This window comes from Rattus norvegicus, chromosome 2, assembly GCF_021556685.1.
Source record: "Rattus norvegicus strain SHRSP/BbbUtx chromosome 2, alternate assembly SHRSP_T2T, whole genome shotgun sequence".
NCBI lineage: Eukaryota > Metazoa > Chordata > Mammalia > Rodentia > Muridae > Rattus > Rattus norvegicus.
This window is the reverse complement of record NC_141535.1, coordinates 169,995,132-170,012,346: the sequence shown is the minus strand read 5'-3', so window position 1 is coordinate 170,012,346 and position 17,215 is coordinate 169,995,132. Positions and strand designations below refer to the sequence as shown.

Sequence of the window (17,215 nt, the reverse complement as noted above, 5' to 3'; positions counted from 1 at the left end):
TTCAGGCAGGAAGGCATATGTATTGTAGTTTTCTCTTCACTTCTCTCCCTGATAATCCAGTACTTAACTCTTGGTTTCACTTTGGTCATTGCATAAACTTTGTGTTCAGAGATTACCAATTCATTAATAGTAACACCTCCCGTGTAGCTGTATTTTTCTCACAGAATTTTGTCATTTACATTGTCTCCTAGAGTTTTGTCAAAATAAGCTTCAGAAGGGAAGGAACATCATTAGATTTTGTCCTTCAATACTTAGAATACTGCTTGTAGACAGTTTATTGAGTGAACAAATGATTGTTTTATTCTTTTAAGATTTTTTTATATATCTTAGTACACTGCTGATCTCTTGAGACACCAAAAGAGGGCATCAGATCCCATTACAGATGGTTCTGAGCCACCATGTGATTGCTGGGAATTGAACTCAGGACCTTTGGAAGAGCAGTCAGTACTCTTAACCACGGAGGCATCTCTCCAGCACCAAGGATATGATTGTTATGAATATAGCTTTGTAGATTTTAATTTTTAGTTGTGTTTATCTTTATTTTTTCAGGTTGGGAAGGTCCACCTCCCCCTAGAGGTTGTGAAGTTTTTGTTGGAAAAATACCTCGTGATATGTATGAAGATGAATTGGTTCCTGTATTTGAAAGAGCTGGGAAGATATATGAATTTCGACTGATGATGGAATTTAGTGGTGAAAATAGAGGTTATGCTTTCGTGATGTATACTACTAAAGAAGAAGCTCAATTAGCCATCCGGATTCTTAACAATTATGAGATTCGACCTGGGAAGTTTATTGGTGTGTGTGTAAGCTTGGATAATTGCAGATTATTTATTGGAGCAATTCCCAAAGAAAAGAAAAAGGAAGAAATTTTGGATGAAATGAAGAAAGTTACAGAAGGTGTTGTAGATGTGATTGTTTATCCAAGTGCAACTGACAAAACCAAGAACCGCGGTTTTGCATTTGTTGAGTATGAGTCTCACAGAGCTGCTGCTATGGCCAGGAGAAAGCTGATTCCAGGTACAACAGCCTTTCAAAGGTTATTTTACATTTTAATCTCATTATAAAAATATACACAAGTAAAGTTTAGAACAAGATATATAATGCCACGTGGAAAAAATATTTGTTTTATTGAGGAAGTAAATTAAATGACTCTAAGGTACAAGAAATTGTGCCTACAAAATGAGTTACATTTGCTGATTATTGAATGTGTCTACCCTTTAACTGACGTTTTAATGTGTATATAACTTTGTTCATTATGTTTAGTAAACATCCAGAGAGCATTATTTAATTATTGCAGTGATCAATCATTAAAGTCTTTTCTTACCAACTCTTAAAGTCTGTCATAAGTTCTGATTATGTTTACCTTAATAAAAACTTTGTGTGAATAGGCACAAGTGGTCAATCAGATGTTTTGATAGGTGTTTGAGTTTGTTTACTTGGAGAGATTATTAGAATTTCTCTTTAGACTTGTACTCTTCGCTTTAGCTACCTTCAAATTAATTCATGCAATTTTTTTCAGGAACATTTCAACTCTGGGGCCACACCATTCAGGTAGATTGGGCTGATCCAGAGAAAGAAGTTGATGAGGAAACCATGCAGAGAGTTAAAGTTCTCTATGTAAGAAATCTAATGATCTCAACCACAGAGGAAACAATTAAAGCAGAATTCAATAAGTTCAAGCCTGGTGCAGTGGAACGAGTAAAGAAACTTAGAGATTATGCATTCGTTCACTTTTTCAACCGGGAAGATGCAGTGGCTGCTATGTCTGTTATGAATGGAAAATGCATTGATGGAGCCAGTATTGAGGTAACCCTGGCAAAGCCAGTAAATAAAGAAAATACTTGGCGACAGCATCTTAATGGCCAGATCAGCCCCAATTCAGAAAACCTACTTGTTTATGCTAACAAGGAAGAGAGTCACTCCAAAAGTCTAGGCAAGCCACCAACTCTCCCCACGCGTCTCAATGGTCAGCATAGTCCAAGCCCCCCTGAGATTGAAAGATGTACTTATCCTTTTTTTCCTGGAACAAAGCTTACCCCAATTAGTATGTATTCTTTAAAATCCAATCATTTTAATTCTGCAGTGATGCATTTGGATTATTACTGCAACAAAAATAATTGGGCACCACCAGAATATTATTTATATTCAACAACCAGTCAGGATGGAAAAGTACTCTTGGTGTATAAAATAGTTATTCCTGCAATTGCAAATGGATCCCAGAGTTACTTCATGCCAGATAAACTCTGCACAACGCTGGAGGATGCAAAGGAACTGGCAGCTCAGTTTACACTGCTTCATTTGGGTAAGTTTAGAAATACTTGATATGTTGACATTAGGACAGCTGTCTGTGGTAGATATGCAGTCATTGACTTGAACTCTGGACAGTAGTTGTATCTTCAAATTTTATCTCAGTTCTCTGAGACCAGAGCAGGAGGACAAGTTCAAAACTCATAATTGTCCTGAGACTTGACTCCTGAATGATTTTCCTAATTGCTTTTTAATTTCCTAGTTGCTTTTTAAGTACTAGTTACTTAGAGGGAAGTTTAGTTTTGGTTATAAAGTATTCTTTCTTAAAAGATAATCCTTATTTGATAAAAAGTCTGATATATGTTACAGAATTCGTTATTTTACACAAATTTTAATTAAGGACAGTTTTTAATTCTGTCCTTACATGTTTGGTGACGTCTACACAATGAATTCTTGGTGGGAAGGGTTAGAGATTCATAAAACCACAGATATTTCATGCGGGTCATGTGTAGACATAGCTTTATACTCACCAATCTGGAAATTTGTAGTTATGACTCATGAAAGGCAAAAAGCATCATTAAGAGATATTAATGACAATTTTCTTCAAATTTCATGTTTCTAAACAACTGCATTTCCGTACATGTTGGTGGGATGACTTGAGATTTAGGATATATAAAATATGCTTGCTTGATACTCTAAAGAAAACTTTAGGGTTGTCCTAATTTTTACTATGTTTATAGCATGTTTTTTAAATAGACAAGGGTTTGCCCATACAGTGGCCCCATAAAGATAAGATTTCATATGAAGTCAGAAGCTCTTCAATAGCCTTTTAACTCCCCTCTGGGGATATTTTTAAATTTAGTCCTAGGGCTATATTTCACTATTACTAATCAAAGAAAAGATAGAGTATTCCTAATTTGTTTTGTTAGTGATAAAATTAGCTGTGTGTCTTAATTATGGTTTCTATTGCTTTGATAAAATATTATGACCAAAAGCAACCTGGGGAGGAGAGGGCTTATAGAGCTTCCATAATGCAGTCTATTATCGAAAGAAGTCAGTATAGGAACTCAAGCAGGAACCTGGAGGCAAGAGGACTTGAAGGAATAGTGTTTATTGACTCTGTCCACATGTCTTGTTCAGTCTGCTTTCTTCCAGCATATTGGGCTGCCAGGTGGCATCATCCACAGTTAGTGGGTCCTCTCACAGCAATCATAGATCAAGACAATGTACCATAAGCTCACCCATAGGCCTGATTGAGACAGTTTCTCAATTGAGAGTCTGCTTTCCTTAATGAGTCCAGCTTGTGTCAAGTTGACATAATTAGCCAGTACCCTGGCAGATGTTTAACCTTTCACATTTGACACAATATTGTCATACACAAAATTTGCACTTGAGAGCTGCACAATTGAGGTTAAACATTTTCAAAACAAATCTCAATGTTTAGAGTATGTTTATAGTTTTGTGTTTGGATATATTCATAGCGACCCTGGTGTACATGCATTCCACATGCCTCAGACACCTTCCAGAGTGTGAGTGCTGATTATTTAAATCACTTATTTTGGATTTTATTAGTATTGTATTAGAACTTTTAGCTTAAAGAAAAACAGAAGTTTGTATTTTATGTATTCTTGTTTCTGTTCAGGGAGAAAATTTAATAGAATATGTTTAGTATTTTAAAAATGGGCTGAGATGTAGCCTTAGCGGATGAATGGCCCTATGTTAAATTCTAAGGTTTTTTTTTTTTTTAAATCTATTGTAAACCCTAGAGCTTATTAGAGCACAGTAACCAGGTCTGAGGGTGTAAGTAGGGAACACAATACAACAATACTTACTGTGTGTGACTAGAGTCTAAATGGAGCTGTTGACAATACTGTTCAGACAAGCAAGGGACAGGAGAGAAGGGAAGTGGAAAATCTAGACCAGGAATCTAGGAAGCCTTGGTCAGAGAGCATATGTGAGGCCTTTAAAGATCTTAAAGCAGGGTCAGGAAATGTGTGTAGACTGGAGGTGCTGTGTACCATGGAGAAGTTAAGTAGCAGTGTTCTTGCTTGCTTTTCCCTTTAGTAATGTTGGATCCTTAATGGCAGGTCTTATAGGGCTGAGGCCTTCCTTTCTAGAACAGTTTTCCCTAAGGTAAGAAGTGAAGGGTTTTATGCCAACATTGAGGCTAGTTGGTGGCAGTGATATGTTCTAGGAGGTAATAGTAGGGTGAAGAGTGTCTCATAATCTTTTCAGTAGACCAAGAACTACTTTTGCTTTCTTGAGGTTTGAGCGGTTGTTACTGACTCTGAAGAGTGACTCAGGTAGAGTTTTTAATATATTAATACATTTTTGGCTTTATTTTAAAAATTATTTCAGAAATTTAATTTTGTAGATAGTATGAGCTACTTAAAGATACTTTCTTTGGCTATACTAATTTTCCTTAGAATTTGTTTTGCTATTCCTTTAACCTTCAATTTGGTGTTTTTATCAGTCATCATTATCCAGGTATATCTTGGTGAGTTTTAAAATGACATTGCTAAGCTAACTATTTACCACCAAGCTAAACACAGTCTGACTAGGTGAGATTTGGTATCTTGTATGTGATATAAACAATCACTTAACTGTCTTTTTTTCCCCATCTCTTCAAGAACGTGCTGTTAATATACTTATAGTTTCCATATAATCTTGGGCTTGCTGTCCCCATTTTTCAAGTTTGCAAACTTGAATAGGAATAAAAGGTGTTATGCATGTAAATGATCATTTGTTTTGAAACAAAAACAATACAATTCTTTAGGGATAGTAGACACCTGAAAGAGTATTAGAAGCCATTCTATTCATTCACTTCAAATGACTTTTGATCAGAAGAACCTTACAGTAGTTAAAAATGTAGTTTCTGCCCTAGCTAAAGCAAGCTCTCTTCTAATGAAAATACCTTTGCTAGAAAGAAGGCCAAATTGGGGGTGGGTTTATTGCCAATAGAACCTTTTATTCATGCTTCCTGGAGCCTGTCTCTATGTTCATATCAGAAGAACTTTCCTTACCTTAGTCATCCAGCATTTTAAGCATTCATTTACTTATTATTAAAAATACAATGCTTATTTTTAAAATTAAAAATACTTAAATTTCATTTCATATAAAATAAGGATATATATCGTAAGTTTACCTATTTATGCATGTAGGTTTCTGAGGTAGGAACTTGCTATATTGGCTCAAACTAGCCTTGGAACTTGATTTCTTTCTAGTTTAGCCTCCAGAAGTCATCGAATTTAATGGGTCAAATGCAGACTTGCATGCTAGGTTCTTTACTTAACGTTTGGTCAGTGGAGACATGTAAGATAATTGACTATCGGTTCCTTTAAAATGTGACCCTGTTCACACTTAAAACAATTTCTATTTTTTGCTAGAAAACAAGGAATGACCTTATCAGGTAATGTGCTAACAAGTCAGTGCAGCCCAGGTGCTGCATCTTTCCTTGTTTCGGTGTGAGGTGGTCTCTGATACCAGCAGCAGATTTTTTTTTCTTGGTGACCATTTGATGTTTTTAAAAACAGGCTGAGATTCTCTGCTGGAAAGATTCTTGAGGTAGCTCTAGGAAGGTTTGCTTTGGTGACCTTTGGCAGATTTTAGGAAGAATGGAGGAAATTCAGAGATGTGACATCAGTTACTTGAACTTTCCTTCGTTTTTCTTTTTGAAACAGTTTACAGTATTTCTTGGCTATACTTGCTTTTTCTCTGAGCAAGTAATTTTTCTTGATAATTCTAATTTGTAGAAACTTTCATGTGTCAGTGTTCATGGTTTTACTACCACTGCTTTTCTCTCTATTTAATCTGCAGCTGATATGTGCTGCGTCTTGTATCTGATTTGAAAAGATACGTAGGGATTTTTATTTTTCTAATTGTTGAATGGAATTTTGTAAATATTTTATTTTCTGGCTTCACATAAAAATTAGGTGTTGACTTCTCTATGTCACACAACTTTTAGTTAGATGCTGAGGAAAAAGTATTACTATTGTGAGTCTTGACTTGAAAGATAATTGGTGCTTTTTTTCTCATGAGCTATTATTTCCAGATTGATGGGCAAAGTATAAAACACATGCAGGGTTTTAGATTTAGAGAATTTGTCAATAAATTGTTTTGAAATAGAAAACTTTGGTTTTTTATTAAAAATAATTCTAATAGATATTTAAGCTAAATATAAAATAATGGTTAAAATACAATGGAATCATTGTAAATAGAGGAAAATTCTTTCAGAATATAACCCTTCTAGATTTAAGTAGAGATCTTTCACACTATCTCAGTTGATACTGAAAAGAATAAAATAGTTGAATTTGTTTTAAAATTCACCTTGTTAAATGAGAAGCAGCCATCAGTTTTAACATTTTACACAATCCATTTTCACATGACCAAATGATAAGACCAAAATTCCATTAACTCAACTATGTGTCTTCAGCCCTTAAAAAGGGACAAATTTTTTGAAATGTATTCATATATATTCTATTTGAATTTTCTTTTTCTTTGAGATTCTTTGATGACCTTAATAACCATCATAATTCTTACCTTGGTAGCACTTATTTTAATTAGTGGGCCACAAGTACTCTTCAGTTAATATGCATGAAAGCAGCTTAATAGAGGACTAGAACCAAAAGCACAGAAATCCTGTAGTTTCATTCAGTGTCAATACTGAATATAGATGTGGTATGAGTGATCTGGCATTTAGACTTCAAAATGTCAAGGTTATTTGGTGGGATCTCAGAAATTTCTTTGAGACTCTGTAGCTCTTGTTAGACTAAAACTTGATATGTAGACCAGGCTGATCTTAAACTCACAGGATACTTTTGCCTCTCTCTCCTGAGTGCTGGAATTAAAGAGTGTGCCACAACACCTGGGTTTCTAAGGATTCTTTTTATCTCCCACATCTATAGTTTTATTTAACTTATTAAAGGGCTAGTTCAAATATCTTTACATAAAAAACAACACCTCAGTATATTTATATCTGCCAACATACATATTTGTGTTCTGATAATTTAAAATCAAGAGCTTCCCCCTAAGAGTTGACCCTTTCTTGGCATATTATTTCTCTATAAATTCAAAGCTTATGTATGACTTTTTTTGAGTTAGGGTCTCAATTGTGTAATTCTGGCTTTCCTGGAACATACTATATAGACCAGGCTTACTTTCGACTCAGAAATCTTCCTGCTTCTGTCTTCTGTATGCTGTGATTCAGATATTTTTCATAGCTGAACAACAGTATGAAAAAGTGAGTTAGTCATCCAGCTCATTTGTGATGGTGCAGTCTTTTGGTTATTTCCTTATCTGAAATTTCCACCAACCTGCCTGGCTGCCTTACCTGCCCACCCACTCACCTGTCCATCTGCCCGTCCATCCATAAGTCCATCCATCTATCTGTTCATCCATTTATCATATTTATCCGAGAACAGCCTTCTCTGTAGCTCTGGCTACCCAGATGTATGTAGATCAGGCTAGTGTTGAACACACAAAGGTCTACCTACCTCTGCCTCCCAAGTGCTTGGATTAAAAGTGTGTACCACTTCTGCCCAGCTTCCTGTAAATTATAATAAAACCAAGATTATAAAACAATTATGTAGAAGTCCAGAAACATTTTTGTAACAATATCTAGAAAACTAGTGTTTAAGTATATCAGGGTTATATTTGTTGTGTAGTTACGGTTATTAACTGCTTAGAGAGGTTTCCTGTGATTTTGTTTATAAATTAAATTAGCTTATAATCTTTAATGGTATGATTTCTTAATATCTTTGTATAGTGTGTGCATGTGCATGTGTGTGTGTATCTGCAACCACCATGGCTATCAGAATAACCCATCTGCAGGAGGCAAGAAGGTAGTTTTGCTCAGAAAGACTAAGTAGCCTGTATTTTAGGTGAAAAGCTCCCTGGTGATAATGAATCCAGTACTTTGTGCACAGTAAAGTTTAAGACTTTATTCTGACTTTCAAAGTTACTGCACTCATATGTACAGACCTAATATACACATAATTGAAACTCTTTGGGAAATGTATGTGACATCTTTTACATGTGACTCCTTCCAAAAAGATAGGTTCTATAGATTGGCAAAGTTTTGAACAAAACTCCTCCTGCAGATGGCTATTCTGATGGCCATGGTGGTTTTGTGTGTACAGTGTGCACACCCACACCCACACCCCATACAAAGATACTGATAAATTATACCATAAAAGATTAAACTAATTTAATTTATAAGCAAAATAACAAAGAACACAGATCTGGGTGAGGATCCTGACCACACAGACAGTGCAAATGTCACCAAGCTGTAAAACATGTCCACTATCAGCCTTCTGGGCAAATAACAGGTTGTGAACCTCTTCCTTTGAAAAGGAACAGTCCTGTGTGGTTAACATTCCTGTTTCCTCTACCTAGTGCTTATTATTGGTCTGCACAAGACCTCTGTGCCTCCAACATTGTCTAACATATTCCTAAAATTCTTGCTTTAATATATTTATTTTCAATAGTAGCCACCTTTGTATTGATAATTGATTTTCTGATTTTACTATTTAGCTGGTACAATAGTTTAAAAATTTCCCTCATATTAAATATTCAAGTAGTTTACAACATACAGTGGATGTCAACAGCAGTTCATAGTTCTGCCACATGGTGCCGCCAAAATACATGATTTAAGGAGCTTTAAGTTGAGCTTTTTGTTTTTGTTTTTTAATGCTAGTTTTATTTTAAGCTTCTTTGTTCTCGTTTTGATTTTGTGCTTCACATACTAGTATGAGTCATGAAAAACAGCCTTCAGCCTGTCATTTCTGCTTAATTATTATTTAATATGCAACAACAGTTTATGCTGGGGCAATATAATGTCAGTGAACTAGTGAGTAGAGACAGATGCCCACAGTAAGGGATTTTTTTACTGACAAGAATTTGTTTTGTGATTCTATTTTCTTCTTGTTGAGAAAGGGTTTATGAAGTCCCAGCTGGCCTCAAACTGCTATTTAGTTAAGGTTGGCTTTAAGTATCTGGTCCTTCTGCCTCTACTTCCCAAATGCTGGGATTATGGAAATTTGTTACTATATTAATCTATTTTGTGCTTCTAATATTCTAAAATTATTCCATATACCTTTGCTTATAGACATTTGTTTAAAGTCAGATAGACTCCTAGTAGCTAGTGTCTAATGTATCATCAGTTCTAGAACTCATCCTTTTTGTAGAGGTGTTTCCTATCCAAGCTCTCAAGAGTAACAGGCTTGTCTACAGACTTGCAATTGTGCTTACAAGGAAATGTTCTTTTAAGTATTATTATTGGGTAGACTTGTATTAATTATGTGTGGGCCTTTACCTCCTAGAAAGGTATACTTGAACTGTAACACTTGCATTGGATTTTATATAGGCAGTAGCTCACATTTTTGGAAGTAATTTGCTGGATAACTAAATATAACATTATTATTGATTTGATCCAGTACATCTAGTATTGATAACACACTGATAATTGAAGGATTTGAATATAATTCTGTATAATTTAGACTAAAAAGTATATTGGATGGGGGCAGGAAAGATGGGTCAGAGGGTCAGAGATGAAGAGTGCTTGCTGCTCTTCCAGATGGCTTCCAGGGCTTTCTCTTCAGAACCCTTGTCAGAAGGCTCACAGCAACTCCAAAAGATCTGTCATCATCCTCTTTTGACTTTCAAGGTCACTGCACTTACATGCAGAGACCTAATAGACACATAACTTTAAAAAATTAAAATCTTATAAAAGTTCATTAGATTGCATCTGGGTGTATAGCTTAGTTGTAGCCTTCATTCTTAGTAACCTTGTCTGCTGCACAGTTCTCTTCTGGCCAGAAAAATTAAGTAGACCCACAGTCATTGTAAAGCATTAATGGTTGTAATTATATTGCCTGATAATTTGGTAATGTTCATGAAATCAGCCTTGTGTTGTGTGTTTAAAATAATGTAACTTGGGACTTTGGTATGCTCTCAGTGGAGAGATGCTAGTTTTGCAAAGGATCTGGGTTTGTGTCCTCCATGGAGGCTCATCCATCCACCCCTCTCAGCCCAGGAGATAACTCCCCCTTCTGTCCTGTCCCACCCAGCACCAGGCACATGGCACACACCCCTTGCAGGTCAACACTTACCGAAAATTAAAGCAGATAACAATTTTAAAAAAATACACGTTCTTTGTATATGAACCACAGTCGTTGACAAACATAAATTAGTAAAAAATGCAAACCAAGGACAGAGAAATTTAGCTTTTCTTTTCTTTTTCTTGACTATAGGAGCTGTCCATGGTTATATTTACTTTTCTTATAGTTTTGATTGTCCTTTATCATATTTTAAGTGTGTTATGTATATTTCTTTTAACAATTTTTGATAATTCTGTTTTGATTGTAGATTATTCTAAGTACATGAGCGTGTTAGCTTAATTTTTTGTATTTATTTTAGCAGTATGTGCTCATGTCTGCTTGTTCACTGGTCCAGATTATAAAAATCATGAAATGTTGCACAACTGGCAGCATATGTGTCATATGTGTGGTTGGCTTCCCTTCCTTCTGCTCCTCTCAATTGATTTGGGGGGGCGCTGAAGAGGGACCAATTCTGTACTTACTAGATTTATTAAAATTGGGAGCACAGATAGTAGACAAGATTGAAATTGTGTATGACACTAAAAAATTTGCAGTATTTTACAAGGTTAGAGATTAGGGCAGAGAAGTGTCTGTGAACTTAATGGGATCTGACCTAGGAAGAAAAAATCATTTGATGAATTTCATTGCATAAAACTTAGGTGTACCGTGTATGAATAGTGAGGATTCCAGAACTTGGGAAAACTATATTTTTCTTTAAAATTTAATGGGGAAGAGGAGAGTCTTAAGCAAAAATATGATTTTGTGCTCTGTGAAGTACTCTTAGTTCATAGGGACTTTACAAAGACAGAAAGGTCTTCTGCTGTTTGTTTTGCCTGAGACATACCTAGTATACTTGTTTTTAGTGCTCATTCTGAAATAATACATAGGTAGATATCTGTTACTTTTCTCAATTATGCACCAGCATTTTAAAAAATCTTACTTCTCTGAAGTTTGTCAGGTTATGGAGCAATGGCTCAGATCTTAAAAGAGTGTTTATACAGCCACAAGAAACAGAGTTGGGGTTTCAGCATCCACAGAATGAGCTTCTTGGTGACCACCTGTAACAACTCCAAAAGATCTATATCAGCCCATCTGTATGCAACCAGGCAAATGTGCCCATGCTCACACAGACACAAATAAATGTTTAAAGGGAGGGCGGGTGGTTGTCTGTCTGTCTTTGTGGTTTGTGCTGTGACCAGGGAGTTGCTGCATTAACTTACCTTGGTTGAAGCAGATGACCAGGATCTTATACATGTTTGAAGACTCGGAAAACAGCCCAGCGATGACAAGTACTCTGTACCGGATTAGGGAAATTATCCTATTTTCTTTAGTTTTTGTCGAATGTTTTATTGAACAATATATTTTTTCAGTTAAGTTTTGAGATTCTGAAATTCTGTTAAAAGTGAAAAGATGTGATGAAAAATTTCTAGTCAGCTCTTAATTATATAAATCTAAGTCTGAGACATGAGTATATTGAGAGTATAATCCATATATAAGTTGCATAAGAAAGTGATTAGGAAAACAAAACCAAGCAAAAGTTAAAAAATGTCCCATAGCGCTATATAAATATATAGTAAATCCCCTTTAACAATTATAGTTAAGTAGATCATGTTTTTTAAAAAATTAGATATTATTATGGGCTAGAGAAAACTTTGAAAGAATATAAAAGGAGCTTATGAATTTAATTTTTCTATTTATAAATGTTTTAATTTTCTAAATTATATAACTTGTCTGTCTTTATTATATACATTTCTTAGTTTTGTGCATTTTTATTATTAAATACTTAAACTGTCAAAGAATGTAAACTAGCAAACAAATGTTTGGATTGTTTTTTTTTTCAAGCTAATTCAGAATAAAATCATTCTGTTCTGCAGTCTCAAATTAATATAATTCAAAGCAAAACAAGAGAGTTACATGATATCTAGACTACATCATTGTATATGGCTTGGAATATGTGGAGTGTTTGCTGGGAGTTCCATAGTCTAGGTAAACCTTGACAACTAGTGACTGTTGAAGACTGTAACATGAAGTAGAAAATAGATAGTTGAAATCTCTGGGACTGTTTGGTTTATAATATTCATATTTGTAGTGAGGCATTACAGTGACTGTCTTCAGATGTCTGAAGAGTGACATGTGGAAGGAAGACTTTAGAATTTATCTTCAGAGTTCCAGGAAGTGGAAGTAAGTCAACTAGCAGAATGATTTAGGGAGAAGCAAATGGCAAGATTCTTGTACTGTGTAAATTCTTAAACCACTGAAGGCAGAGACACTGCTATAAATGTGAACCTTTGAGGGATTCATGTTTTCAGTCTGTGTTTTCTAAATAGGTATGTGAAAGGAGAGTGTGGCTTCTTCTTTTGTGATAAGTTCTTGCTGTGTAGCCCTGGTTGACCTTGAACTTGTAACTTGCCAAACTCTGTTTGCCAAGGGCTGGGGTTACAGGCATGTGCCACCATGCCTGACGAAGTTTTAGTTTCAGCAAGGTTTAAATAACTTGCTTACCGTCCAGTTACTCTTAACTATTAACTCCTAATCTTTGTAATTTTACCATATAGTTCCAATGAAAAACCAGCATTTGTCTAATGTTAAACAGCTGACAACAGATTGAGAACTTGTGGAAATTTTATTAAAAAGTTATTACTTTAAAAAATAAAATATCTCACTGATGCTTTGCCTCCTTTTCAGAGATAGTTAGGTCTTTACCAGTCCTGTGTGCTGTTAAACATATCACTTCAGTTGCTGCACATGTGTTAGACACTATCCTACTGCTGTGACATAATACCAAGGCAACTCATACAAGAGAAAGCACTTAATTGAGGGTTGGTTACAGTTTCACAGTTTGGGCCCATTATCATCATGGCTAGGAGCATGGTAGGTGGCACGTGTAACTCTGGCGAAGTAGCTGAGAACTCTTCCTTGATCTGCTGGCTGAGAGAAAGAAAGTGAAAAACACAGGTCTTTTAAAAACCTCAAAGCCTTCATCCAGTGACACAACCTAGTCCTTTCAGTATTTTTTTTCTGGTGGCTAATCATTCAAATATATGAGTCTGTATGGTGCATTCTTACTCAGACAACCGTATTCCACTTCCTCAGCCCCATAAGTTTGGAATCATATAATTTAAAAATGCATTTAATACAACTTTAAAACTCTTCATTGTCTTGTCATAGTCTCAACACTGTTTAAAAGTCAAAAGTTCAAACACTCAGAAACTTCTGGCAATCTCTTAACTGTAAACTCCTATAAAATAAAAAGCAGGATTACATACTTGCAGCATACAGAGACACACACGTACATTACCATTCTAAAATGGAGGAAAAGGAGCATAGTGAGGAAATGCTGGAACCAAAGCAAGACCCAAAACAGCAGGGCAAATTCCAAATGCTGCATCTCGTGTCTGGTGTCAAAGCACTCTTAGGTCTCCAAATCCTTACAGCTTTGTTGACTGCAGCACACTTCTCTCTCTTGGGTCGGTTCCACTCTGTTAGCATCTTTCCTCAGCATCTCCAACATGTTAGGGCCTCTAATGCTAACAAGGCTTGCCCTTCACAACTTCACACAAAAGACCTCTCTAGGCCTCCATCAAGGACACATTCTGACACATGCCTGGTCTCACTGTCTTTCCATTGTCATCAAGGCAGATTCCATAATCCCTTTCTTGTATTTTTGTTTTCATCCATTTTCTTTTATTTATCTTTCCCTTTCTTGTATTCCTAAGGCCAGAACCACATGGAGAAAGCTTCCACGCTCTGCCGTTGGGTCTGGAGCTTGGCCTCTTTGTATCAGCTTTCTGTTGTTGATGTATTTTTTCACTTCGTGTGCTTTCTTGAATTCCTTTTACTAGTTGGTAGCTTAGCTGGGCAGGGTCTGGCCAGAAGACATTACTCCCTTTGTTCCATTTACTATCAGTAAAATTTTTATCTCCTTGAGCACTGGAATTTCTGTCTTCTATGTTATATTTTCTGGTGCTCCTTTTCTCCTCAAACTGTACATTTTGTACCTCTCTTTGTCTAGTTTGCTCCTTTTCATTATATATCTACATAAGAGTGACCAACAACAACTGAGTGACATGGTTAATACTAGGCTGTCTTGAAATTTCTCCAAAGCCATTCATCCAAAAATGCTTCTATTATGGCAAGCTTTCAGTATAAGGGCAAAAATATCACAAGAATGGTTTCTAGTCCACTTACTAATAATCTTCTCCTCTGAAACTTCTTGAACTGGGCCCCCACAGTCAAATTTCCCTCAGGACTGTCTCCCATCTTGCTGCTAGGATGACCACTTAAGTCCCATTTAAAGCATTCAATTACTTTTCTACTCCAAAGTTCCAAGGTCTTCCATATTCCTCTAACAAACAGTATGGTAAGGTCTTTCTGAGCAATATGCCACTCCTTGTAAGACACGTCTGACATAGACACTGTTCTTTTGCTATGAAGAGACACTTGTGACCAAGACAACACTTATAAATGAAAGCATTTAATTTGAGGTTTTAGGGATTTCGTTCATTCTTACCATAGTGGAAAGCATGGCAGAATGTGTGGAGAAGTAGCTGACAGCTACATTCTAATCTACTGGCCGAGACCGAGAAAACTGAGCCTGGTATGGGTTCTTGAAAAACTCAAAGCTTATTCCCAGATGCATTCTTCTTTCAACAAGCCCATAATCCTTTCAAATAGTTCCACTCCCTGGTGGCTAAGCAGTCAAATTTATGACCCCGTGGTGCCATTCTTACTCAAACCACCACAGTGGATTTAGGACATTTGACTCAATCCAGAGTGAATCATTGTAGTTGGGACATTTTGAGAATAACTTGATTTCAAGCTAACCTTGGAGTTAAAAGATTTTAGGGTTCCTTGCTAGTCAGTGATGGTGATATATGTAATTTCTTTTCCCATCCAGGTCCTGGACATATTTTATGATCTCTTGTTTGGTACTCTTGAGTTTATTCTTCTCTTGTGTTGTATTTCAATAATACAACCACATAAACGATCAGTCTAAGCATGTTTAACTAATTTTTTTTTCATTGTCTCCCGAGAGCCTACAGTGGCTTTGCTATTTTAGGGTACGTACTATAAAGTCTAGATTCTAGTTTAAATCCTTTGTCATTTGGTGTTACCCTCCCACCCTGTCCTGGATGTGTGCCTGTGGCTTTGGTCATCTCACCTGTCATCTCACTAGTCTAGTGTCGATAGCTCAACCTGGAACGCTCTGCTTAGTTCTTTGCATTAAGCCTCTTTCGGACGCAGTAACCTCAAATTTGTTCTGCATTATAATCAGACTACAGTTTAATGTAAGAATTTTATGTTGCTTTTTATTTACTATTAAACTGTATTTTTAATAGAGTCTTTCTGTACAGTTCATGCTGGCCTTTGAACTCAATATGCGTACCAGGATAGCTTCGAACTTGTAATCTTCCTGCCTCTATTTCTGAGTGTTAGATTTATAGTCATTTACAATCATGCCTGCCTGGTTACTATTAGACAGTTTTGGTCCATAAAGGTTTATAAAGTCAAGGGATTTGTGCATGGAGAATTGGTTGTTTCTTTTCCCTTCACCTATACAAGATAGGTGAATGCTGTGTCATTTATTAGACCTTTGTAGTAGTGCTTTTCAAATAATTTAAAGCGATACATACGTTATAAGGTTAAACAAGCCTGAAGAGAATAAATTTTGGTTGTGATTTCAGTAGAAAGAAGAAAGAATTGGAAAAGAAATGTCCATGATATTGCAGGCACAGACAGAGGACTATTTAAATTATGAATTGTTGTGAGTGGTGGCTAGTACTGGATGAGGTGTATATTCAACTGAAGTAGAACTTCTATTGCTATATAATTTTCAAAATGGTCATAAAATGGATGTTTTAGTTATTAGCAATCTTGAACACATTGAGGCATAAAGGTTTGAATATGTGTATAATATATATATAAATATATATATACATATATAACATATAGTGGCAGAATGAGGGATTATGGTTTTACTAGCTTTTAAAGCATTTCAGGAAACATGTTTTGATATGGGTCAACAAATGTTGTTCTATAGTCATATTGTTTGTAATTTATAGTAAATTAATTGCATGTGCATGCATGTATGCTTAGGTTTTTTTTTTTTTTTTGTCAAATTGACACAAGCTGGGGTTATTTGGGGAAAGGGAACCTCAGTTGAGAAAAATGCATCCGTTAAATTGGTCAGTGGGCAAGTCTGAGGGACATTTCTTGATAAATGATTAATGAAGGAGGGCTGAGCCTACTGAGTAGTGCCATCCCTGGGCAGGTAGTCCTGGGCTATCTGAGAAAGTAGGCTGATAAAGCTTCAAAGAGCAAGTCAGTAAGCAGTATTCCTCCATGGTCTTTGCTTCAGTTCTGCTTCTCTGTTCCTGCCTTGTGAGTTCTTTCCCTGAGTGCTCTTCATGACTGACTGTGATTGATACTAAGCTGAAATTTACCCTTTCCTTCACAAGTTGCTTTTGATCATGCTCTTTATTATAATAGAAAGCAAACTAAAGCAATATAATCGGAATATTAACACCATTAACATTTGTTTAAACAGAAATAATAATTGACAGCATCTTTTATTACGTGTGTGTGTGTGTGTGTGTGTGAGAGAGAGAGAGAGAGAAAGAGAGAGAGAGAGAGAGAGAGAGAGAGAATATATGAATAAATGTGTGCTTGAAGACAGGAGGAACAAAATTAGAGATAAGCTCCTATATAATGATATTTCTACTTAGTTTATCTTTCTGTTACATAACATAAAATTAAAAATAGTACATTTAGTGATTCTAATTCTACAAAAAATAGGCCCAGTTCCTGTTTTTGACTGTGATTTCTATAACACTTGAAATTTTGACATTCCTTTTCACCAGTCTCTTGATAAC

The 17,215-nt window shown here is 35.8% G+C and overlaps 1 protein-coding gene across 8 annotated transcripts in view; it reads left to right on the top strand.

Moving 5' to 3' along the window:
* The window catches only part of Rbm46 (RNA binding motif protein 46), a 43,827-nt gene that overhangs the window by 10,287 nt on the left and 16,325 nt on the right, over positions 1-17,215 (top strand). For all 8 annotated transcript variants that reach the window (XM_087623173.1, XM_087623206.1, XM_087623184.1 and 5 more), the window contains 2 exon segments: positions 550-1,017; positions 1,520-2,302. In XM_087623173.1, the coding sequence (XP_087479299.1) occupies positions 550-1,017; positions 1,520-2,302 (1,251 nt within the window).